The sequence below is a fragment of the Vidua macroura genome, chromosome 1 (assembly GCF_024509145.1).
Source record: "Vidua macroura isolate BioBank_ID:100142 chromosome 1, ASM2450914v1, whole genome shotgun sequence".
NCBI classification, from domain to species: Eukaryota; Metazoa; Chordata; class Aves; order Passeriformes; family Viduidae; genus Vidua; species Vidua macroura.
The window spans coordinates 27,066,245-27,093,807 of record NC_071571.1 but is presented as its reverse complement, the minus strand read 5'-3'; the positions used below and the strand labels follow the sequence as shown (position 1 = coordinate 27,093,807).

Below are 27,563 nucleotides of genomic sequence, written 5' to 3'. Positions count from 1 at the left end.
GAACATTTTATGGTATAAATTATTCATTACATCGATGTATTATACCTGTTTGCCAGAAAATAACAGCAGCTGTGCCAACTCATTTTTTTTAAATATGATACCTGGGAAGCAAATATTAAAACACATTTGGCAATACTTCAGCCAAGTAATATTGCAATACACTAAAATTTCACCCTTTTTTGGGACCATCTTGGTAGTGAAACCCATTTCTGTGTCAAGTTCTTAAAACGGGGCATAAATGGTATAAGGACTTGTGTTAAATTTTCACATGGCCTTACATATTTGGTTTGTTTTCTCTTGTTCAATTTTAAGGAAATCACTCCAGTGACAATGTTTTACTGCTCCTCACAAACCTAGGAAGACAACAATGACTTCAAAATAACGAAATATTATCCAGTTGCTATATTAAAAACATCTTTCTTTCTATGTCACACAAGAAACCGAAGTGCTAGTTAAACTCTAGTCAAGAAACTCTAAAATATATAAATAAACACAAAAATGTCCAACTCTATCATTCTTTATGACCGTATCATAACATAGAGCATAATATTCACACCTGTGGAAGACAAATACAGTTAGTGAATTCCACTATGTAATTTTTCTGTAAACTACCTTAAAATACTCCTAAGTTCTGGCTGAAAAATGTTGCATAGAAACGGAACATTTTTTCCTATTATGTTCTGCTTGAAGCAGCAAGCAGATTTATTAGCAGTATTCTTTTATCAGTTTTCAGCTGCAATGCTGGGTGCCGTGATGGCAGTACATTTCCTTCTATGTTCTGTCCTCAAAAGAAGGTGTGACAATTTCTGTGATTTAAGGTGATGAAATGAGGGCCATCCTTTGTCAGAATATGTAACTGAAGCAAGTCTGAATTAATTCAAAAGACCTGTATAGATTTTTTTTTTTGTATTTTTTAAAATGTATTTTAGATATAACTATGTAAAATTGCATTGCACTGAATGATAAAATAAGTACATGTAAACCATATTTAGGGCATGATTAAGCACTATATTACTACTGCATGCCAACCTCATGTGTTCTGTTCAAATATTATTTTCTTGTGTATACATACACACTATCTCCCACTTCAGCTCAAAGAATTCAGCATTTTTACAGGCTGGGCCAAGGGATCCAAGTTGGGCAAGAGTAAATGAGGAGAAAAAATTACTAAACATTTCAAGATGTTAATTTTGCCTAGCACTCATAGGAGCTTTGAAGTGAGACAAAGATAAAATTCAATTTGTTGGTAACAACTCAACTACTTCAAACATAAGGTCAAACTTCCTTTATTCCCCAGTTCTGAAATCATTGTTTCAGTTGTCATGCCTTGCAAACCTTAAACACAAGACTTTCTGCTAATTCTCAACCCGAATTAATCCCTTTTAGTGACCCCCAACAGCTAAATCAGAAAAGGCAGGGGTCTTATGAAAGAAAATTAAAAAATCATAACATGAAGTGATTAAAGGCTGCAAAGTCACACATAGCCAAAAAAGCACTTAAAGCACTGCATGCCACCTCAACTTCAGTATTTCTTAAATTTTGAGAGGTTAACATTAGGTCTTTGGGTTCATTGTTTAATTTTCAACACACTTGTGTGAAACTACATGTGTGAGGAAATGCTTCCCACATTTGGAGAAAAGTCATAGTGAAAAAGATAAAATTCCATAAACCATAATGAGATTGTCGCCTGCACAACACAGGAGTAGATCAGGTAGTTCTGCAGTCCTCACAGACTTTCCAATCACCAACCTTGTTTTTGATTAGAATAAAATTCCATGGACTATAAGAATTGAATTGTGCACTTTTTTCTTTTCATCTGACCAAATTTAAAGGTTTGAAATACATATGAAAAATTCTTTTAAACTTAAAATATTATTTCAAACATTTAATAATGTAATATTACAGTGTCCAAATACATTTGCATATTTGCTGTGTGAAAGCAAAATATACCCTAAGAAATGCTTCTACCTGGCTAATAAGCAAAATTATCCATGATTTCTTTTGAACACTAAATGTGTACAAAAATATATTATTTGCCAGGGTTGGTGTGTTGTGTATTTGCAGCTCCAGAAAATATTTCCTGAGAGGCTTAGATGAGAATTCCGTGCTGACATGAATACTGACAATTTATTTCCACTGAAAAAATGCAGTACAGTAAAGAAATGAAATAGAAGAAACTAACAGATGTCTAGAGATAAGGCAGCTGATCCTGTAGCACTCAAATAATGACCTGACACATACACTCTGCAGTGTTTTGCAGAACAGATTACATGCAAAGATGAACAGATAGAAACTTAACTAGCATGGTCAGTGTAACCACCATGATAATATGCTTAAACTCCTTACTGCCTTGGTCCTTGCTAAAGTTTAAAATTGGAGGAGGTATTTTAAACAGTATTTTTTCACTGGAAGGCAATAGAAAGAAGCCCACATCTAATACTGAAGAGACCTCATAGTAAGATCTTATTGTACATAAATGAAAAATTGGTCATGCCACATTTATTCCTACCAAATATTACCATGTCATGATATTAAATTATTTGGTTTACATTCTATTTATCTTTCTTAAATTCAACCAGAACAAGTTGAAACAAGTGTCTGTATTAAGCCTGAATAGCACTAACAAAAACTACCAGGAAAATCATGATTTATAGTGCTGTTTGGCAGTCCTGAAAGTGCACTGTAATCCTTTTGCAGGGTGAATGGACAGTGTTATAGAAACGGAGACCTTATAAGTTTATTTCAGCTTTCATGTGATGTAACAAAATCTACAATGTTTTTGAGATGAGAGAGCTTGTCAGACCTTAGTAGTGAGCATCACCCATTCCAAAGAAGTGACAGCAAGTATTACCAGCAGAGAAGCTGTTGCCCTCATGCCCTACAGCAAAGTCACTGTCTGTCTATTATTTGACAGGCAGGGTAATATGGGAATATGCTACGCTGGTGGAAAAACTGACACAATTGCTGGAGAGTCCTGTGACTGGGATGAGCAAAATGGAAGTAGCATGTCCAATGTCTGTGCCAGATTACAATTTAAATCATATGTTTATTACTGCTAAATTACATGCCTTGTACTGCTGACACCTGCAAGTGCTTGGCAAAATCTGAAAATAAAATAGCATTATTTGCTGTCAGCAGAGTGCAACTTTTCTTTAACATCTAAAATTGAATTTCATAATTAGAAGTAAAAACTAATAGGCATCACAAGCTCAGCACTATGACCTCTCTTGTCATTGAAACAGTGTCATTTACCTACCAATTATTTTCAAGGCCCTACAGTGCTAATGGAAGATATATTGTTGGGGAATTTTAAAACATGTATTATAAGTGATTTAAACTGGACCAAAACAGATGAATGAAGTCAAAAAAATGAGAACTAAACAATAGTCTCCTTGGCCAAAGCAGAAAATTCAATCCCATTTTGCTGCTATAATCCATACTAGTAACTTCCCTGTGACACATCAAAAATTGGATGCAGTGAGTGACTGAGAGACTGAAATCATCAGTAGCTCAGGCTTGCAATTCATCCACAGGTCAGGCAGAGTGCAGCAAATGACCCAACTTTGTCCACACTTGTTCACTTCTGAGCTCCAAGTACATATTTGAGAGACCACCCCCTCTGAGGAGAGGTAGAAAAAGCCTTATCATATCAGCTTCTCCTGGCTGTGAAAAATCACAGATATATAATACACAATCCTAAAGCCATGTAGAACAAAGAATTTGAAAATTATGAAGTACAAAACAAAGTCCTAGTCCTTTAAAAAATAGGTTCGCATTATGGCTGAAAGGAGTTTAACTTGATACCATATTTTTTGAATTTATTACACTGCATAGTATAAAACAGAAAAAACCTACCAAAAAAGGCTTTGGGGAACATATAGGGCAATACAGCTTTATTAGAGCAATTTCTCTGCACAGCTCTCTAGAAAAGCTATGTGAAAGTGACTAAACAAAACCACAAGGAGTCCCCATAAGACAATTTTTTCAGTATCTTTCATATTCATTACATATTCACTCAAATCCAATTCCAATTGCCTGCACTTGAAAGTGCAAGAGACTTTATTTAAATTTACTCATTAAAAATCTTTATGAGTGAAAATCAGACACAAGAACATTTTTAAAATTTGCAATAATCACTAAGATTAACACAAAATGTGTAATCATTCTACTGAAAAATTTTGTTTACTCTTTAAAACACTCAATTTTTTCAACACATCTTAAAATTAACACACACCCTGCAAGAAGTGAAGTCCATCATAATTAATTTAACTCATAAAGTAACTAAAAAATTGTACCTGATACACAGTATACTAATCTCCAGGAAAACACAACTAGAAATTACAAACCCTTTGATTTTTCTGTTTACTTGCAAGTCAAGAATACAAGAGACACAAGATTTTAACTCATGTTATCAGAACCCCATTTTAGTTTAAGCAGGTGACAGAAATTCAATAACAGTTTGAATTCACTCTTGAAATGTCTCTTGCATGTAAGTGGTATTCAAGAAAGATTGCTTGATGTCCAAACTCTAGTGGACAGCTAATTTCCTGTATCTGTCTCCATACATCCTTACAAAAGAACAATTTGATTAATCCCCCAGGGGGGAAGTGAGTAACATATTTTTGCAATTGGAAAGGGACACTAGCAAGCCAAAAAATGATGCCACTCCCTGAATGTTCTGTATATGCCAATCTTAAAAGTAAATGCATGACAGAGTTTAAGTATCCAAGTACACTGACAAGTAACATATGAGAACATCTCATCACAGCCATGTCCCTCTGTATCCAAATACTGAGGCACTTACTAGGTAAAGGATTCTGTGAAATACAAAGAAATTAGCAGTAACATGAAAAATCTTGAAGAGATTTAGAATACTCTTTTATTTTTACACTGAGGTATCAGATGCATTTATACACTTATGAGATGTATAAATATACTTAGGAAATAAATTGGACAGTGTCTCTTCAGAGGTCATAGTGATGACAGAAAAGAATGCCAGTGCTAAAGAAGCTTCTGTGCAGACAAAGAATCAAAATCTTTATTTTTTGAAAAGTCAGTACTATAAAAGAATACTATTACTTTCTGTATCATTAAAGAGCTAATCCATGTCAAAAATGTAGTTTTACAATGTTATATTTGAACAAGGCATGCCAATCAATATAAGGTATTGATAACCTTCATATGAATTTTCAGGGAAAGAAAAAGGTTTAGTAATTCAAATCACCATCCTTTGTTTAGAGAACACATGCATTTTCTCTGTCCTTAGAAGTTTGTATTCTGCAGTACTCCTGAAATACTTTTTCTTGTCAATATTACCAGTGCTGATACAGTATCTGTACTCACACCTTTCTCACAGAGAGCATGTCAAAAACAAGCATTTAACTAGGATAGTAAAGTTTTCTTGTCATTCTTTCTTTACTGATTAAGAATATTTCCATTTTGCATACACTCTGGGTTTTTTAATACCGATTCTGAAGAGAATCAGAAATCTTTATTTTATGACCTTCTACCAGAGAAAACCTATGCACAGCATTTAATAAAAAACTTCAGACACTAAGTAAAACTCTGAAAACCAGAATACTTGAACTATTTTTAGGGTGCATTAACTTACTTTGGAGGATGTAGAGTCACATTCCTGACAAATCCATCCATAGCCAGTTTGTTTAGGAGACTTTTTCAAGGGAGGGTCTAGACAGCCAAAATGGTAGCAAAGCCTGCATTCATCACACCTGCAAGAGAAAAACAAAATACATATTTATATTAAATGGTACTTCTGTACTATTTTAGATTGAGCGTCCCTGCAATTCTCAGCAGAAGATTTCCTGATCCATTATCATAATAAAGAAAATCTATTTTATATCAGGGGTAATTTTAAACAGCCACTTCAAATAGGTTCTGCTTAATCTGGAATATCCTGATGCAGACACTCATATATCACCTTTGTCATCATCTTATATAAATGACAACATTTGAAAGACTTGCAAATTAATGAAGAAAATTGCTTAAATTTTTAAATACTTCAGTGTCATTCACTGCCCTTTTTTTTCCAGAAATTTTAACTTTTTCAGACAGTGACAATATTTATTTTTTATACTTTTAAGACACTGTTTTGCACATGTGTTTTTTTAAGAAAAGCTTTGTGAAAAATTCACCGACATGTTAAATAACTCTAGTATAATTTACAGCTATGAATTACATTTTTAACATCAGGATGATGTGGTTGATGAACAAATGTACAAAAGTATTTTCTCATTCACACTGATTTTTCTAGAAAGGGCATTAATTTAAAAGGATTTCACTGTGATCTTTCACTTATAAAAGTGCTCTGTGTACACACAACAAATTTATGTTCTTCTTTAATAAGCCTCACATTAGTGCTTTGCACTATGCATTAGTCTACACAAAAAGCTCAAAACATACAGAATAGCTATTGTTAACCTACTTTTAATATACCACGAATAGAAAAAATGCTACAGTAGAACAAGTGTTTCATGAAGGGATTTTTAAATCAGAATAATAATAGGCTCAAAATGAGAGATTTTTTCAAAGCAAATTATAGACGTTTTCATATACCCTACTGAACTTCTCTTTATTTGCATATCCCCCTGTATTCCTTTGTATGAAAAGGAAAGCTTTTTTCAAATTTACTTTGCAACAGTCTCTTCATTAAACAGTCCTAAATGCTGAATTAAAGCCAATAACTGAAAAATAGGAACGAGTATATGTTTAATAACTGAAAAATAGGAAAGAGTATATGTTTAAAAATCAAATATTTTAAAGAAATCCCCCCACTCTCTTCTCTGCTTTCCTGGTCACTCAATTTTTCCTCTACAGTATGTGTAAACACAAAAAGATCCAAAAATTGCAGTAATAGCATGGCACAGGCATCATCAGATCAAAGACAGAGGGATATCATTTATCAACAGAACAGACAGTGCATCGCAGAAAGAGGATTCAACTAACAGCACATACTGCTGCATTAATACAACAAAATGTTCATGTGACTTCTCCAAGGATTATTCTCCCAATAAAAACAAGTAACTGTTTTCAATTATGATTGTTTAATTTCAGTGAATACTTTTGTCCTCGCTGCCAAGGCTGTGCTTGCTAGAAGTCACAGGTAACACACGAGCACTGGCTGTTTCCTGCTAAATAGAAATTAAAAACAATAATCTGACTATCCACAGGATTCAACACTGGACTGACACGGTTTTGATACTGTTTTGAAAATGAGATATGCCATATTGCAATATATATCCTTAGGATTGCTTAGCGGTGACGCAATCTAACTCCAACACTCCAACTCTAACACTTCAAATAGAAAACCACCCTCGGTTTTTAAAGACAGAAGAGTATTAATGTTGAAATATATAACTTAAAATCAGGAATACATGTAGTTTTATTTCCTGTGAAAGGTGTATTAAAATAATAAAAAGGTTGAGAATGGGAGATGGGATTGGTCACACTCCTAAATCCCAACAGTGTATGTGACCTTCAGCGAAAGATGAAGCCTCCTCTGAACCTCAGTGTTCTCATCTGTAAAGGAGTATATTTTTACTAACTTATTTCTATATCTGGAATCTTATGCATGTAAGGGCTTGCACTTGAGCAGTGCTTATCAGAACTCCCTTAATGTAAACTTAAGGATCCTCTTAAGTAACTGAAAATAAAGAAACATACTATTTTGACTGACTTAGAGTATTTTCAGAGTTTAATCCTAAAATCTAAATATTATTTAAACAGCATCAATTTAGATTTTTCTTTTTTTTTTTTAATTATTGCTTTATATGTTTCTATGTTCAAAAGAAAATATTTCCTCTTTAAAATTACACTTTGGCATCTCTTACATTTTTACTATTTTTTATCTAGAATGTGGCACTTCCTGAGTGCACTTCCAGCCATGTTTCCTCAGAGTATGCTGAGGGAATTCGCAAAGCGGGGTTGAAATAACCACGACATTGTGAAATTAAATATGGATCTCGAGGCACCATTCTAAAGCGCAATGTTTTTAATATTTATTGTCATCAACTTCTATCACTTCAGACTGTTTAGTTTGGTAGAAGAAAATTTGCATTTTCCTAGAATGAGTTAAAAATATCTATATGAAAGTATTCAGATACTAATAACTTCTATCCTCGTCTGCACAGCTGAGGAAATGCAAATAAGTATTTTCAGATATCAAAACATAAAAAGCTGCATGGTGATAAAAGAGTAAGTATACCAAATATTTTTAAATGCTTGCTTCTTACTGCTTTTTACTGGAATATGAATTCCATATTGGAAAACAGAAATACACTGATTCTGAAGTTCCCAGTGCATGATGCTAGGAAAATGGATGAATATCACTGTACCTTGGTTAAAGATGATGCTCTAGCTGTCTGGCAATCATTGCTGAGACTGATTGGGGACAAAATGTGAAGTTTACACACATCACAGTGAAAAAAAATTGGCATTCTTAATTCCTAATTTCAAAAGCTAACATTGCACCTAAGTTAAAATGGCAATAATAAAACAAGATTAATCCCTCAAGTGTATACTATTAGCTGTGTTCTTTTGTCTAGCAACATAAAAATGATAGAAATCCCACTGTCACATTCAGAAAATGAGAAAGTGACACAAAATACAGCATATTTTTGACTTAGTTATAGAGAATGAAATTGTTGGGTCACAAAAGATGTCATGCTGCCAGTCTCGCAGGCTGTCAGTAAATGCACTCACAGACCCATCACATTCCGGGCATTTACAGAGCGAAGGAGTCATGTGGCACCATCATTTACAAGTATCATCTGCTCCCATCCTGAAGACGGCTTAATAGCACAAACAGAACTGTTCGGATAGGGAGGGGGCCAAGGGAAAGAAGCCACTTCCTCCATATTACAGGCTGTTGAAATTTTTACCCTTGTGCATTCAAGGTCACATGTTCAAACTTAAACTAGCAAGTATCTTCCTGCTATTTGTGGACAACTATTTTTATGGTGAAGCATATGATTTACAAAAGCCATTAAATGGTGGGCCATCTTCAGCACCCTCATTAGCTGCTGTAGTGAAAACTTTGTGGAAATAAAAGCAGAGCTCCACACATAGACAAGCTAACCTAACCTCCTAAATTACCTCTAGCTGACAGGTAATTGCTTACTATCACTGTTATAACAAGTCTGAAATTACTTTATGCATCAAAATTAAAAATCACTGTGTTCCTCATTCCAGCAATTAACGAGGATAGATACATGCCCACTAAATATGGGGAAAATGGAGTGTGAAGAAGAAAGGTGAATTCTGAAGCAGTTATGATAAAAAAAGTTTAAAAACCCCCAAACAAACATTTTTTACTTATAGAAGTATAGAATGGTCAGCTACATCTTCACAGCAAGAAAGCTTGATTAGGCATTTCCATACCTGAAATACTTTTACTTTGTTCTTTAATAGAGTGATCTCCATCTGCTCTTGTCCTTGGATTGTTTTTATTAGTTTTTTTAGCAGTACAGCTGGCTGTGCTCAAGCCCTATCGTGTTCATAATTAACTAATTATGCTCTAATCAATAGTGCAGATACTGATTTTACAATGTAAATGAGATAAATGAGATAATGGCTGGGGTCAATCTCATTTTATTTACAAAGCTCAGCACACACATCCATTTTCATTACATTGCATCTACCTGCACAGGAGGGTGTCTTATCAGTTGGCCTGCAGAAGTCTTCCCGCAAGCACTGGGGAAAAAGACCTGTGCTTTTACAGAGGAGTAGTGAACGCAAAACCCGCCTGTCACTGGCACATTTGTAAGTCACTGGTTAATATCATTGAAAACCACGAAGAGCTGATTCAGCCAGAGCGAAGAAACCTATTTTGCATTCACGAGACAGCATCACCCATCTATAGCTGTAAAAGTAATTACCTACATGTCCCTGAAACACAACATTAATAAGCTAATCTTTAAATACAACTTTCCAAATATGCTTCAGAGACTACAGAAAAATCTCACTTATGTACGCATCATTGCACACCGCCTGCAGTGTCGTGCCAAAAGGTACCATGGCGAGCAAAATACAAAATTGCAAGATAAATATACTGCTCCCAATTTGTCACAACAGCTTGGAAAGATTTACTTTAATGGAAAAAAAAGATATAAAACCTTGATACATATCTCACCATTAAAAGTAGAGAATTTGTCATATAAGCCTTACTCTGACAAACTCAGAATTAGTCAGAAAAAAATGAGAAGGAAGCTAATCCAGAATTTTAAACTCAAAGGGAAGTGCAGTGGGATGTGTGTACACGCACCCACTTGCTGAAGGCATATAACATAATGGCTACTCCAGCACCTGCATAGATTTAACTACTGATAAGCATCATCCTTTGCTGGCTTGTTTTGGACCCCATTTCTGACTAAAGGCTCATAACACCTTAGGAAGACACATCTGAGGAACAGCCGTTTCTTCTCAGACACTGATCTCTCTACCCTTTAATCCCTCAGTGTCCAAGTGCTGAGTCACTCCAGAGCTGCAAACAGACAGAGACATGACTTGGGGTTCATTTTAAATTGCAGCGCATTCTTGATTTCAGATGAGCAACTTAAAACCAGCCATGACCATTTAAGTCACTGGCAACACTTGGTTTCTTATTAGCAGCTGTATGATACACAACAGGAAGGAGCACATAAGCATTCCAAAAAAACCAGAGTAAATCAATGTAGCTCAAGTGAATTCAAACTCTAGAAACAAAATTAATGACTTCAGCCTGGAGCAGCTGAGGAGTGCTCCTGTGACACTCTACTGCAACCAGACCACAGGAGTGATAAATTCTGGATGACAGGAATGAACAGTGTGGTGGGTTGCAGCATCAACTTTACATGTCACGTCAAAGAAGGCACTTTCCTGTGCCCTTATTTAAACAGTAAAATTCAAGATCTAATGGTGAAATAAATGTATAGCCCTCTATTTAGTGCACTGTTATTAATGCTGTCCAAAAAGTACATTTATTCTAGTTACTGAGTGAGGAGCCCAAAACTGTAGCATCTTTTCATTATAGAATATGTGGATAACACTCATATTTTGCTTATGACATTTCTTGGAACAAAGTGAAAATAAGCAAAAGCATGACTTTGTATCTTACCCTACCATTCTATACCAAAACTCTTCGATTCTGCCCAATTAATTCCAAAACAACTTACTTTCATTTTGCTGTGGTATGTCACAGTCAAACATAAACCATAAGTGATGCAGTACTATATTTTCTGAAATATAAGATCTAGATCCTTATCAACTCCTTTGTCTTTAGACAAAAAATTGACAAAATAGCAAAACCCTATTAGGTATAAAATGGAAGAATTTTTGATTTTCCTCTTCCTGATTGCTACACTTTTTCCCTTGCCTACAAATGGCCTAACAACTAAACATTGGTGGTCATCTTGCTGTTTCTGGTCTACAGAACAGTTTTAAGAAGTCTTCTCACATGGGCCAGTCAAGCTTTAGATGACTTTACTACAAGGAGTGTGACATATTTCTGCAGTAAAGTTCTTACGTGACTGCATATGCATAAATTGTTGATTAGAAAACCAGGATATAGTCCAAGTATATCTCTTCATACAGGTACACAGGTACTTATTATCCTGAAAGGCTCTCTATCTTCACAGATGCTAAAAGTTCACCCACATTAAACTGTAAGGAACTTCACCCAATTTCAAAGTTAGATCTATCTTTGCAGTCAGTCCTGCATTGAGTGGGTGGCTGTAACAGATGTCCTTCAGAGACTTCGGCAACCTACATCTTTCTGGATTCTAATATTTTCAAAATTTTCATAATTTTGATTTAGGTAAATGAAATACTATTTTCTGGGAAGGATAATGCTATGGTGTTACACTAAGTAATAAAGCAATTTTGCAATTTCTATTATGCCAGGTACAATGCAAGTACACAAAAGGAGATCTCTTATTTACATAGTTTATAATGGAAGATGACAGAGTAGACTATCACTCTCTTCTGTTATGGCTGGAAGAGAGAGGCCATAGCTATTGTGAAAGGTGAGAGATTATACCAGATAAGGGATGATTATTGTATTTTTTTTTTTATATCTACCTACTGCTGATGAAGACCATGTATGGCAAGATGGACACAGCCTGACAGAGCGTGATGAGCTTACCGATCGGCTAGGAGTAGTTTCATGATAAGGTATCTAAGTGCTTTTGGATATGGGAAATTGTCTGATCTCCTGTTTACTTAAATTTCTGCCCAATCTCAAGGGCATTAATAAAAACAAATAGCATTTATCAATTATACCACAAAACAGCAAAAGAAAACAAGCATTAATCTAGCAGACATCTGTGTAGCTATATTTATTATGTTAAATCCAAAACTACCGCCTAACTCATTTAACTGATTAAAATAATTATTTTAATACTAAATCAAACACCCCCCTTATATCCAAAAACCTAACACTGATTATTCATGGGTAAGGAAGAATCTGAAAGGGCTATCGTTGTATAGCATTCTAATGTAACCAAGATTTTTTCTGAATAGTCCACAAATAATTTGGTTTATTAAACTTAAGTTTGCATATACAAAATTAATTCTAAGAATGCTAAAAATAAACTTTATTTACTATGCCTGTATGTGAACAGCTTTCTTCCAGCAGGAAATTAACTCTTCTCTCTCTCAGTACTGCAAAACTACTGAACACATGGCTTTGTGAAATTAGTTTGTAAAATTCATTAATGGCCAACATATATAAGTGGAATATAATGATATGAACACTACTTCAAATGTGCTTGCTTTTGTTAATGTACAGCTACTGTATAGAACTTCTATTTACAGCATTTTAATGTTTAAACAAAGAATTTCTATGAAGACAATGACTCAAAGACAATAAATAGACAATGCATTAAAGTAATGCTACACCAATTACAGACACTGCAAAAGTCCTTTGACAAACTGAAATGTGTAAAATTTAAGAAAGTATTACCAAATGCTGCATTTGCTATATTCTAGTAATTTGCATCTTAGTGCCACTCTCAGGTGTTCAGACTATTAACCCTACTGAATGGTGTACTGTTTATGAACCACTAGGAAAGTCCATTACAGTTCTAAATATTGCCATCAAACATCTTTCAAAAGGTGAAACATCAAGTGCTAGCATCTGGCTTTCAACCTAATGCTATGGAGGAGAGAGAGAGAGAAAAGGGAGAACAAAATTCTACAAGGAAGTTGTACTGGGGAAAAACATAAAAAATAAAGCAGGAATTCAACTTAGGTTTTCAAGCATGCCCAGGAAAATATCAACAACACTTTAAACAGTATTTAACACACATTAGGCTGTCATTAAAATCCTCCAATGGCAGAGATTACAGACGTTCCCTAACAAACACCTCTAGTACAAGTATTCTTATTATTAGAAAAAAAAACCTTTCTATTGGCTAAATAATTTTGATAAAATGTAGCTTATTTTTGGTCTGATCAACTTTGAAGAACATTTTTTTTTCCCTTCTTTGTAGCAACTTACTTCTTTATAATTTTTATATTAATTTAGGCTTTTTAAACAGATTTCCCACCTTCACTAAATTAAAGAAATATTACTATTTTAAGCTATTTTTATTCATGTCTCCTGTGGTCTTCTTATCATCCAGTTCAGTTTGCTTTGGACCTTCTCTGTTTACCAAAGTGGTCAGGATATGCTGGCTGAGACTTTTCAAAGGGTGACATATTGGTCTTCTGAGTATTCAGGAGTACTTCAATCTGTTAAATGCAACACCTCTCTCTGTCTCTATCAGGTTTGATGAGTTTGATCAATGTGCTGTGATCTGTGATCCAGAGTCCCCCATGATTTTTTTTTTCTGAAGTCACTCCTGATATCATAATCACCCAATCAACAGTGATTTGCCTTTTCCTTTCTGCACAGCATGCTTTTCTGAATACTTTCTTAAAATTTTCTTTTAAATTCTAACACTGTACTTCCTCACATCTTACTGTCATCATCTGCAAATGTAACCAAACACTTTATTTCAGTACCTAATATCCTAAAGCAAAAATTAACAAAAATATTGTAATACTGAATCCAGGAGAGCTTGGCTGGAACCCAGTGAGCTGAGTATAATTTCACAGTGAGTCCATGGTAGCTGTTTTACTTTCCTGATCAGCTACATATTTTATTGCAGCTTAATTAACAGAACCCCTAACTTATTTAAAGGAATGTCACACACAGAAGTATTTTGAAAATCTTACTAAAGCCAAGATAAGCCACATTTATCATTCTCTCCTATCCACAATACCTAGATTGTTTTTATTTAATAAATGATCATAAATCACAGTAAACATTACTTTTTCTTTTTTTTTTTTTTTTAATAAACTCAGCATGATGTATGGGAAAACTTTTTTTTCCCCCTCTTGCTTACACAGCACTTGGACACAACCTTTTACTTTCAGAATACTGCACAAGTGGTCAATAAACTTGGGTCTTTTCTTCCTAGAAAGGATTCATGGATCCTTAAAGATCAAATTCCTGCATTAGGGTCTTACTTCCTACTGCAAATCTCTTTATTTTTAAGCTGTCTTGTGTGTACTTGCCAAAACAGAGTAATAAGCATTTCTGATAGTTCCAACAAAAATCTTAACTCTGAGATTCTCCCACCCCCTTTTTAAAATGAAACGACGTGTTAGACATCAGGTTAATTTTATTTAATATAATATTCAAACATGAAATGCCCTGGTAAGATATGACTTGTAGATAAGTACACATAAATTTCGATATTCTCCTATTACTTATTACAGCATTTAATTTATTTTTTAAGTTTAAAAAATACTTTCAAATGGAAACGTGCCTTTATAGATGACAAAACCCACCATATCTTAAGAAATTCAAAGATTATAGGTCATAAAGTTACAAGTGTGATTGCATTTGAGCAGAATTTTTCCGAGCAAGTTCAAGATGAAAACGATGAAGCTGTCAACACTCTGATACTGTAGATTTAAGAACTGGATCTGTACCGTTTGAAGATCAAAATACTATGTGTGCATCTACCAGGATATATACGGACGGAGACGAAGATCTCAGCTGTCACGCTGTGTGATCAATTCTTCATTCCTTCCCCAACTTACAAAACAATTTCATGTTTGTATTGGGAGGAGATAAGCTTGTCCTGAACACTGCCAGAGAAGTAAGCCAAATGAAACAAATGCCTGCACATACTCAATTTTTTCTTATTTTTAAAAATATTTTCAGAAAGAAGGATAGGTATAGTTCTGTTCACTCGAGTGTCTGAAGTCAGAAACAATTAATTCATACTAATAAGCATAAAATCAATTTTTCCATGGCAAATCTATTCCTTCAGAATAGTAAGTCTCAAGTGTTTTACAGATCTCATTATCACTGAACATTTATTTTTTTTTTTGGAAACAATCCTTTTTACAGTAAGGTCTATGTACAACACAGTGTTCTATATAGAAATGTTCTTATTAAACTGTAAATAAGTAGAGTGACAGGCAGATGGCAAACTGTTGCTTATTTCTTTCAGTATCACCATAGAGGAACACACAGTATTTAAGTCCCACAGGCTTCTGTCACTCTTCAATGAATCCAAGCATTGTATAACATCATTTGCCAACGAAGCACAAGGGAAAGAGACATTACTTAATAGGACAATCCTGACAAGACATTTATCCGGGATTTTTCAACGATGCACATACAAAATGTTCCTGAATAGTGCAAAAAAATGCAGGCAAATTAACTACCTTGTCAGTCCAAATAACAAACCAATCAATTACATTCTATCCAAGCCTGACAAGCAAACTCAATGTTTTGTCATAATAAGCTTATAGTTGAGACAAGGTAGCTGTTCTCCTTTACTTTAGGTATTCTATTGAGAGCTTTATCCACATTTAAAAATCCTATTATAAAAGGTTTCCACGATTGCCTCCGAGGATGAGTTGTGGCAGAGTTGTGTCTCATGAAGGGTATCTACACAGTAAAGTGATAAGAAAAAAATATTAACATTGAAAGATCATAGCAGCTCTCCTCTGTCTTATGAAACATTTTAACATGACACTAAATTTAATCAATGTGTATGCTCAGATCCAAATACTTAGACACCCACACCAATTTTTCAAGAGTCTCTAAGTGTCAAAACATTAAATGGAGTTAAGTATAGCATCCTTATAACTTTTTCTCAATACAGCTCAAAGGACAAAGGCAGTCCACCACAAGACAAAGAAAATAATTTTCTTTTTTTTTTAATCATGAAAGCAACAATTTAATACAAGTAAGCTTGATTGTGAAACTAGCATTTTACTCAGATTTGCAACCCACAGAAATGCAGCTATGAGACTGACTACAAGCACAAACATCGGCACTATGTTATAATGTTAAAAAATGCTTGTTTCATAGAATAGCATTTGAAAGAAAACAAGTCTTAGGATTTAGGAAGGACTAAGTAAGGGAGGGTTTCTTTCAAAATGCATTGTAATAATTCAGTACACAAAAGGCTTTAGTCACTTCTGCAGAAATGTCTTTGAGCCAATAATTCCAAAGCCTTCACAACTTTTTCTTTTCCTACCCATACTTCCTGTCTTTTGACACTCATGACATACACACTTTTCAAGAACGCTTTTTAAAAAATCATTACAATTTTAAAGTGCTGATTCTATAAATTTAATTTTTTTAAAGTACTTTCCATACAGCAAATTAATGTGTCTTAGAGCATTGTAAGATTTACATTAGGCAAACATCTATGTGTTCTTTAAGCTGAGCAGATACTTTTTGAACGAATGACCGATAAAAAGTCTCCATCACCACATCTGGTGGTTTGTTGTTTATTTTTTTTTAATTTGAAATTTATTTAAGTAGAATTGCAAATAAAAAATAAACTGCTGTCACACTGATAAAATGTAACAATCTGATGAACAGGAGCCATCTTGTTGCCACATGTTCAAACAAAAATTCTTTGCAACTGAATTTTAGTTTTGAGTATAAGGATTTTGAGTCTCAGAATTAGAGGGACAGCAAGAAGTAACATATGAAAATCCACTCCAAATTCTCACTTCATCTCTTACTTCAGACATGATTAAAATTTTAAATTGGGTGTCTTGAACTGCAATCTAGTGTAATTTTGAACTTTTTAAGAAAACTGGAAAAAACTTAGCTGCAAGATAGAAATACTCTTCATAGTCATCTCATTACAATCCTCTTTCCTTACTGAGTGCAACTAGTTTTGTTCTGACAGCCTCAGTAGGTGAGGCTGACATGGGTGCACACTGAAATGCAGAAGCTTAAAGGGTAGCATCAGAAAAAATCAAGATAAACTGAAGGTCTCTGTGCCACCTCTACCCTCTCAGAGCAATGTCAGTAGCTACAACTGTACCATTTCAGTCAGGTCAGCAGAATGTGACAGGCTGTCCCATCTGGGCTAGTAAGATTTGGGCAGGAATACAGCAATCCATACTTTAAATACAAGGGGTTTTATTTTGGTTTCTCAAAATGAGTGAATGAGTATGTTAATATGTGCATACACACATGTGTAGATGTATCTACATATAACTGTTCTATATAAATTTCTATTTATAAATTATTTTTATATAAAAATTTTGTCCATGTAAACATGTTTTTATATATAAAAACAGCTTCACAGCTGAACCAATAAAATAATCAGTTAAATTTTAATACACTCATAAATCAAAGTAATGAAGTACAAACAAGGTTCTCAGAGGAAATCTGTAACGACTGAGAAAAGATCCTAGTATTTTGTAGCACTTCAGGTAAGGCTGTAAGAACACAGACATCAAGTAGGAAGTGTAAGTAACCTACACCTGCACTAGTTATTCTGATAACATGTCTTTGTATTACATTTTTATTTGTAACAGCACATCAAGAAATTTAAAAGGATATTAGAATATTTACTCATATATTAAAGGGAAATTATTTTTTTAAATGGTTGGATAATTTTTCCATTTCTACTCTATTAAGAATTTAACTTGACATCATTTATTTTACACGTTCTAGGGTTATCTTCACCCCACTCATGTGTGAAGTATTATTAATTAAGGAATCACTACTGGCTTTATTTAAACAAGTGAAAGATTTTTTTTTTTTTGTTCTAGCAAGTGAAATATTGGTAAAAGACAAAGGAATATGAATGTATAAATACAATAGGTTGTAATTATTGTAGTTAATTGTATTATTGGAATTTTACAGCAAACTCATCTAATAACTGACTACTGCCCTGAGACCACCTGCACTGATGACATTTCTCCTGTTCTAGTCTCTCCTTCTGCTCTTCTTCCATCCCTACACACCATCTGCCAGCCCTTCCTCAACCAAAGAACTGCCCTCATTCCTGTATATGAACTCAAATTTCTACTGACTGAAGTACCCAGAGTTGTCTGCAATTGCTGAACTTGTATTTACAGCCTCACTTAGGAAAAGGATATAATGAGCACAACAATGTGAAAAAAAGGATAGTGAACAAAACCGAACAGCATTCCTCTCTTACCAGCAGATGCAACAAATATTAAGAAAGAAAAAAGCATCACAGATAATGCCATAATAGATGCTTTGAACAGGAAGGTTCTCAATTGCATATTTGGTCCTTTAGAAGAGCTGTTCTCTCCCAGCCATCCTTCCAGGACAAAAAGTAATTATAAAAGCACTTTCCTTCAAATTTTGGTACAAAGAGGAAGAAACACAAGAACTTCTCTCCTCCCTAACCACACATGGTTATCATGTTTCCTCAGTTAAGTAAACATTATGTCAAGGGCAGGTGTCTAAAATCTATGTGCAGATTTCCTTTTCAAAAGACTGTAGGACAAGAAACCCTACAAGTTATTGCAATAGTTTTTACTCCTCATTTGTGTAACAGATATAGAAAATTACAAATCACAGACAAACTTAATGCTTATGTCAGCAGTTTTGATCCTGGTTCTTTTTTAGCCATTTTAATACTTGCCTTCATCAGGTTAAATAGCTGTTGTAAGGGCAATGTTTCTGGCTGCTAAGTGGGCACAAGGAAAAATACATTTTCAACCACAGTGTAAAATCAGTATATATTCAAGGGTCTGAAGGCAAGAAGCTGCTTTAGTGTACCTTAGCAATTCTGCAAAATTAGGACTCTCCCACCAGGTTAAGTCTGCTAAGACTAAAGAAGAATTTGGGGTATTTGCGAATAACTTTCATGAGGTAAAGATGGTAAGTAATATGCATTTTTAAAATTCAGGCTACTTCATCTCAGAAATTAATCTGTACCCAGCAGCTCTATTAAGTGGATGACTGAGCTCTTCAGAGGGGAAAAAAAACCCAAATCAGACCCCGAAAGAAATGAGCAGCAATTCTAGACATTGCTAATTACTTCAATTTTCTCAGTATTGATCAAGTTATAAATATTAATAAATGCTTCCTGAACAGTTACAGATTTATATCTGCTAATATACACACTGATTAGCCTGTAAAACAGTTATCTGCAGGACAAAAGATCACAGCATCTGAGGTACCAATGGAACAGAAAAGCCCTGCTTTGTCTTAGTAACTATCACATGGTAACATAAATAACATTTAGAGCTGGTCACTGCATAAACATGTTGACTGTCTTGATTTACATAATTCTATTCTCCAAGCACTTCTATGGCCACTTCAAAACAAGAACACATTTTCAAACTACTTCAGAAGAAAACTGAAACCATTTCACGTATATGACACCAATATTTTATTTAATCTTTTGTATAGGATATGTCATTTTCCTTCATTCTGTACTGTCTTTGTGAATACAAGCTTTTGAGAATCCATTAATAATACACAGTCAATACGCTCAATACTCTACATGAAACCCAGCTTTCTCTTTTAAATGACTGCATTTACAGACCTTGTCACAACAAGGTCCCTGATGTTATCGAAGCAATTTCAAGATACTTTAATCATTGGCAAAACTCAGTGACTTGACAAGAGAAATTTGGGCCAGAAGACTTCAATGGCTTGAAAGGAAGGTTATTGAGTGATGTAATTTCGTTTGGATGGGACTGATTCCAATTGATCTGTTTTTGCAATGCATATCTTGCCTCTGCAGCTGTCTCTATCTGATTCAGTGCTTAAACTGCAAGGAGTGACTATCCCTTTCCACTTAAAGCAAAACTCTTCCTTCCTCCTGCTATTATTTTGAATGAGCATGAGGAGCCCATTTTTGAGTTTAATCTCTGTACTCATTGAAAAAAAAAATGCATTCAACTGAATGCCAATCCATGGATTCAACTATATGACTGCCATCATATATATTATGTAAGTAGAAAAACAGATCCTAGTGCATTATGCTTATTATTGAGTTAGGGTTTGTATAACACAAGTGCATATGGCAGTACAAAATAATTCTCAATCCCAATTGCACAATATCATGTTATCTACACTGTATTAGACTGTATTTTCAGTTGAGTACTAACATTCAAAAGAAAAAAAAAAAACCTGCTTGGTATGCACTAAGCATAATAATTAATAAATGATTATGTTATATATGAAATCAAGTATGGTTTTCCAATTTTAACATGAGGAACCTCACAATTTAAGTTAATTTTAAACTGCATAAAACCTAGGGGGGGAAAAGCCAAATATAGGGAGTTACAAAGCTTTGAGAGGAGTATTGATGAATAATGTAATCATCATTATATGCTAATGAAACTGAATCAGGATGTCTCACTAGATGTTGCCAGCAATATGTAGCTGACAGGTCAACTAAGTTGCCCTTTATTCACCCAGCTTTAGTCTCATGCTGTCTGTGCACACAAAACACGCTTGACTAACAAAACATGCAACTTGCTGGATTAGACATAAATGTGAACTTTCCTCTGATGATTTAATGAGGAATGAAAATGGAGTTAAAGATCAGCTGCCAGTCCTTCACTGCCTTCCCAGCTTCTTGTATCACAGAAGATGAGAGTTCTGCTGAATTTTACTTTTTATGTCTAATCTATATACTTCCAGAGTTCAAGAGCTTTCGGGTGTCTATAGCAGCAGCAACATTCAGGCCACTCTGAATGCACACCAGACATGCCTGCAGAAACACTTCCAGAGAAAACACAACTGACCCTCAGTACCAATCACTTTGCCTGCCTGATCCCCGGGCTTCAGTTCTGTTGACAGTAATTGATACAAAGTACCTTATCTGTAAAATTACTTGTTCCAAAACCAGTAAGTAATTATGACTTCATCTATCAGTAAACTCAAAAGCATAAACTCAATAAATATATATTTTTATACATTTTGTACATTTTATATATCACACAGCTTTGTTTTGAGTACTGTCACTCACTGTAACTTTCCCTGTTAATGTGAGAACTGTGTACCCCTTCTTAAGTACTGTATAAATATACTAGCATACCATTAATCTTACAGATCAAATATTTTATTGGAAATAAAAATTTAAACTTTCTTTAAATACAGAACTTGCTTATTACTGCTATTATTTATATACCATACTTTGAGAAACATTTTAACTAGCAGAGCTATATAATACAATAGATTATAATATTAATCTGAAATAAAAAACCCAAATAGAGTCTTTTAAAATAAAAAAAAATGGTGTAAAGGATATTTTTTCCATTTGAATATACAACAGAAAGTCTTAAGTTGTTATTATTATATAACACTGTTATAATATTGTTTCTTTTTACAGACAAGTAGATTAAGTATTTTATTGGGCTGCCTCTTTATCAGCGGGTATGGATGAATTCTGTCAGAAAAATCTAAATTTTACTTCACTGTTTCAGTTTCAACACTGGACAGTCAACACCACAGTCACTGGACTGCACAGTTTTCATACTGTTTTCATTGAAAATACAGACAAGCCTTTAAGTTAGCCATCAGTTATCGATAGTTTATTGATATCTGTGAAGCATTTAGAAGAACCTTCTGTGTGACTTCCATATCTTCCGTGTCTGTGAGTTAAAATCTAAGCATGACTATCACAAACACTACAAAACAAGCCAAAGTAGGAATTCTGGTTTCTTGCTCTGCTGCTCTACCAAGCACAAATCTAAAACACAGATTCAGAGCTAGGAGATGGGCGTTTTTTCCCTCCTTTCAAAGAAAATTATTCTTCAAGATATTTATAAGGGTTTTTTCCTCTCAAAACTCCCACTCCCAAAAACCTTAAAACTTTAACAGTTCTACTGTGAGACATTCAAAGTCTCTACAGGATCACAGGGAACCTCTTAACCAAGCTGTATATCACAGTCCAGGTCAAAACCTGTGATGCACCTGCTCCTATGTTTAAGAAATCAATTATGATCCAGTTTTATTTATAAATTAGATTTAAAATATTAATGGCACTAGTGACACTTTGACTTACTGGAACATTGAGTCCAGAAAACGAAGTAAGGTGTAAGTACAATCTCTTACCACTGCTATGGATTAAAATTACTTCTCCATAAGGAAGACCACAAAAAGCTGTATCATGGTTTTGGAAGAGGAAATGTTGGCTTGTCAAAGGCACTGCCAGGCTGAATCTTGCAGGAAGTTGTCATGAGAGGAAAGGCTGCCCACTGAAAGGGGTATGATTTTTAAAAGGAAATTTACTCAGAGCTCAGAGAAATAAAGCAGAAGGGGCCATGTATGTGATGCCTTTGAGCTCAATGCATCAGCAAGCATGGTGAAAACTTGGCCTCAGACCTCCATGCCTACCAGTGTGACATGGGATAGAGAAGGACAGCCAAGAGCAGGAAAGCAGCAATTAAGGGTCTAGTCCATCTGGATACATGCCAGTCCACAGGAATTATTCGATGTTACTGAAACAGGTGTTTGTTCTCTGTCAGATGTAGGAATTCCCTTCGATCTGCTCTGAGCATGGAGGGGGAGAATCCTACATGGACACAGATAAAAGATGAAAGGCGCTCAACAGTCAGACTCCCGTGTAAGATCTAAGAAACATCATTAAATCCAAGGCAGGACTCTGAAAACTAAAAATGCTAAGATGAGCCCATCTTAAGGAGGTGAGACATGCACAGTAGAAAACAATCGTAAGTAGTACCTAGGAAGTCATGGGTTGGTCAGCCTTGTTCCTGTACTGGGACAAGGGATCCATTGTCAAACACATGAAAGTAACTGAGAGCACTCAGCAAAAATTTAATAAGGGGAGAGGGGTTGCTCATATTTGAAATGATGAATGACATGCTCTGTGAAAGAGGGAAGAGCAATAGTTGCAACACACCAAAAGGCGTCCAGTATAAGGCTTTTCTATCAGTCTGGTACAGCATTTTCTTTATCAAGTTATAAACAAGGCTGGCTGAATAGGTTGAAAGCCAGCTGGAGTCAAACGACAGAAGGCAATAGCTTGATTTCTAGATACTGTCCAGTAACAAAGTACCCCAGGGAGCCAGAGGGGAGAGAACTGGTACATCAGGCACAGCATCGCCAGCCAGGCAAGGGAGGGAATTGTCCCACTCTGCTCTGCACTCACCTTGAGTGCTGGGGGCAGTTTTGGGTGCCACAATTCATAAGAAAGACATTAAGCTATTAGACAGTGCCCAAAGGAAGACAATGAAGATGGTGAAGGGCCTTGAGCAGAAGCCCTGAGGGGCTAAGGTCACTTGGTCAGTTCAGCCTGGAGAAGAGGAGACTGAGGGGGGGACCTCACTGCAGTTACAGCTTCCTAATGAGGGAAGAGGAGGGGCAGGCACTGATCTCTTCTCTCTGGTGACCAGTGACAGAACCCAAGGGAATGGCCTGGAGTTGTGTCAGGGGAGGTTTAAGTTACATATTATAAAAACATTCTTCACCCAGAGGGTGGCTGAGCACTGGAACAGGCTCCCCAGGGAAGTGGTCACAGCACCAAACCCAGCAGAGTTCAAAAAGTGTAGACAATACCCTCGGGCCCCTGGTGTGATTCTTGGGGATGGTCCTGTGAAGGGCTGGGATTGGACCTGATGATCCTTGAGACTCCCTTCCAACTCAGCATATTCTGGTTTTGATTTTGATTTTGGTTTTGATATTTGATTTTGGGGCGCACAGTGCTACCAAACTCTCCTTAGCTGAGAGAGGGAGGGCTCTCATGACAAGGGCTCACAGCCACAACCTGCAGCTTAGGAAGTTTAGAGGCGACATCAGCAGATGCCTTTTCAGTACAAGAAATTCCACAGGGGTACTTATGCCTCAGCTTTGTGGGAACAAACAGATAAGAAGCTATGATAATTTGCTCTTGATATCCTAAAAGCTTTCATTTCCAGTATTAGAAAGCATTGCCAATTCCTGTGGTCAGGATGGGAAGCCACAATGCTAAATAAAATTCTGTGATGCCCAGTGCGTGGGTAAGTAGCAGATTTCTGTCAGTTATAACGGATAAAAAATGTCCTTCCCAGCCCTCTTACAGACAATATCTCACTGTATGTAAGGCAATAGTGCACTCTAAGAGGTGTCAGAAACTGATTTATAATCAGTCGTGTGCACAAATAGTAAAATATTGTGTCCTTGATGCCATCTTAAAATTCAATGGTATTACTCATATTAAAGGTCCTTCTCTAAAGACTGACAGGTGATTTCATATTCTACTGAAACCTAGACACTATAAACACTTCACAAAATAAAAGCCAGAGAGGTTAAGTTTTTTAAGTGGTAGCATATCTAAAGTATTTTGATAGCCATCCAAAAAACCCAACCAACCAACCAAAACAAAAACAAAGCAAAAAAACGAACCAAACAAAAAGCCAAAAACCGCACAGAAAACTGGTATTATTCATTTATATTTACAACTCCACAATAAAATCTTTACACATAAAGTGGCCTAAGGAAAAATTTCACAGATAGGTTTACAAACAAAATAAAGAGTAAGAAAACAAAAGTAGGGAAAATGTAGTGCGTTCACTTGAAAAGTTCATACAAATACCTGTATTTTAAAATAAGCATCTTAACAGTGGACTTTTTTTAATGGCCATAAAGTTTTTCAAGTTGATTGACAGATGTAGAAAAGCTTCACTTACAAAGCAAACATTTCATACAGTCCATTATAATTTCATAGTTAATTTTTAGTCTTCAGTATTAAACTTTCTAAAAAGATAACAGGTCTGTAAGTATTTCTGAAATCCACAAAAAAAGGAACTATGATTTTCTTTCAAACTACTCCTAACGCGTGCAAAATTTAGTAAGTTTTTTCCAAAGGAAGCCAGAAGTTAACCAGTAGGTATAAACAATGGATGCATTTGCATTATATCATAATCAAGCTATATACTCAAAGCACTGTAGAGCACTCCTGAAAAGGACTATTTAGACAATATATTTAGAACACATTTGTTATAACACAGTTCATCTATACCATGGCTGAATGCATGCAAATAAAATTCAGACGTAATACATAAATATTAAAAGCAACTACAAAGAAAAATTGCATTATATATAAAAATCTATTAATTAATAGCATTTAACACCATGCCAGAAGTTTGGGAACAGTGTATTAAGATGATGTTCTGTTTATGAAACTCTGTGATAAGTATTAAATAAATCACTTCCAAAAGAACTAAAAACGTTCAGTGAAATAAAATAACAAGTCCCTTGTGCTTACCACACCCTTGTAACATGCTTACTTAAGATTTTTCTCAAATAATATAAAAAAGGACCCTTAAGAAAATTATTTCATCATGACAAAAAATGAAAGTCAAGTAAAAGATTAGGCAGACTTTTTGCAATGTCATTATCACACACACAACTGTATTGTTGAATATTACTTTCAGCAGGTCCACCAATAACCTAATCTAGATAAAGCATGAAACATGAAGCTTGTTTCAACTGTATCAAGAGATAAAACTACCTTTGTAGATAGGAAAATTATCATTTATTTGGACGTGCATATTCTTATTATATTATGTCTTGGCAGTAAAATCTATATGAAACAAACCTAAACCAAATGAAACCAGTAGGAAGAAGGAATGTCTCGCCCTGTACCATGCCGGGCATAAGGTGAATCAAATTATTCCATTTGATATTTAATTTTACCATTTTCCTAAACTTTTGTTACTGCTGTTGTTGGGCACTTTCAGTCAGATCAGTAACACTGGTTCTAAAAATGTCAGATCTTTAGTCCACGCAGAAATTAAACAACTTTTAAAAGCAATTAAGAGCACGCTTAAATGCATTTCAAACAATGCATCTATATAAATTTCTATCTTTAAAACTTGTATTTGGGAGAAAGATACAAAATAAAACAATATTATTTATCACCCTGTATGACTTTGGAACTATAGAGTAGATTTAGCCTTTTGTCTTATTAGTGGTCATAGTCACTCTGAAATGCCTTGTTCCCTTATATTCCTTTTCACTATTTTTTCCTCACTAGAAGAAAATAACACAGAATGTGACTCTATCAACCCATTAGAATGACAGGGAGACAAAAGGTAAAAATGACAGAAACAAAGAAGTTGAAGAACTTGATTTCAGAATACTACAAAGTGCTTGAATCTGACTATAATTTACTAATTTCTGAAATAGCTCCTTTCCTACTCGTATTTGGAGAACAGAGGAAAACAGAAAAAAATGAAAATATTCCAAACTATTCAGCTACTTTATTTTTTAATTAATAGGTCAAGATAGATAAACAACAGCATGTAACATCAAGGAAAATACCTAACAAAACATGGAATTTCAGAATAAAACTCCTTTTTAATGAAGGGTTGTGGATTAATTAATTAATTAAGTTGTATACCAACATTTTTCTGCATTTAGAATAAAGAGTTTTAAAGTATACAAAATAAATACATTGGAACTGTAACTACATAAGTAATGCTAATTATGCTTTAGCCTTGTTTCTTAATTAATGATTACCATTCATACCTTTTTCTTTTTTACTAAATACATCTTTGCTACTATTGCAAATGTTTTGATTATAATTTTGCAATCATAATAAATATCTTCTGCTACCTATAACAATGAAGTAGTGAAAATTTACTAATATGTCATTTTCCAGTCACCCTTTTCAGCAACGCTGACTTGTCCTGACCATAGCAAACTTCTAATTTTCACATAGGATTCCAATCCACAATTATCCCTCCCTGGTTCTTTAAACAGTTTCAGTATCCCCCCCTCCTCTGACTATTATCCACGTGGTCTTCTTGTTTCAGTGTCATTCTCTAATCAGTCCAACTTCGCACAAGTCCTGAAGCTTGAATAGTCTGGATTTTGTTGCCTCTGCACACTATTTAAATTCTATTTTTTTACATTTACCATCCAAATTCAGGTTCTTTTCCAGTCCTAGTCCCACCATGATCTCTGTACTGGGCTGTACCAGACAACCACAGCTCTAAGGTCTGTCTGTCTGTAACCCAAGGCCCTGTTTCATACAGCACATCTGCAGGATTTTGGCTTAGCTTTACTGAAGAAACAAATGTATAGTACAAATGCTAAACTCTGGTAGAACTTCATCATGTCTGTTGATATGAAATGGTACAGAGTAGCGACTCAAGAAATAAAAAAACAAAACAAAACAAACTCATGACCATTAAACCCTCTGAGAATACAGCGGAGAATCTGAGGATGGAATTCAGTTAGATAAGGATCAGCCTGGTCCAACCAAGGAGCAGCAGAGGCTGAAATATCTTTACCTTACCAAAGACTGCCTGACCAGCAA

The 27,563-nt window shown here is 34.9% G+C and overlaps 1 protein-coding gene across 5 annotated transcripts in view; it reads right to left on the bottom strand.

Moving 5' to 3' along the window:
• Positions 1-27,563, bottom strand: part of PHF14 (PHD finger protein 14) — a 161,115-nt gene that overhangs the window by 48,146 nt on the left and 85,406 nt on the right. For 4 of the 5 annotated variants that reach the window (XM_053974350.1, XM_053974358.1, XM_053974333.1 and 1 more), the window contains one exon: positions 5,612-5,729. In XM_053974350.1, the coding sequence (XP_053830325.1) occupies positions 5,612-5,729 (118 nt within the window). Of the gene's footprint in view, positions 1-5,611; positions 5,730-14,642; positions 15,944-27,563 lie in introns of those variants that run through there. The other variant, XM_053974366.1, reaches the window with a different exon arrangement.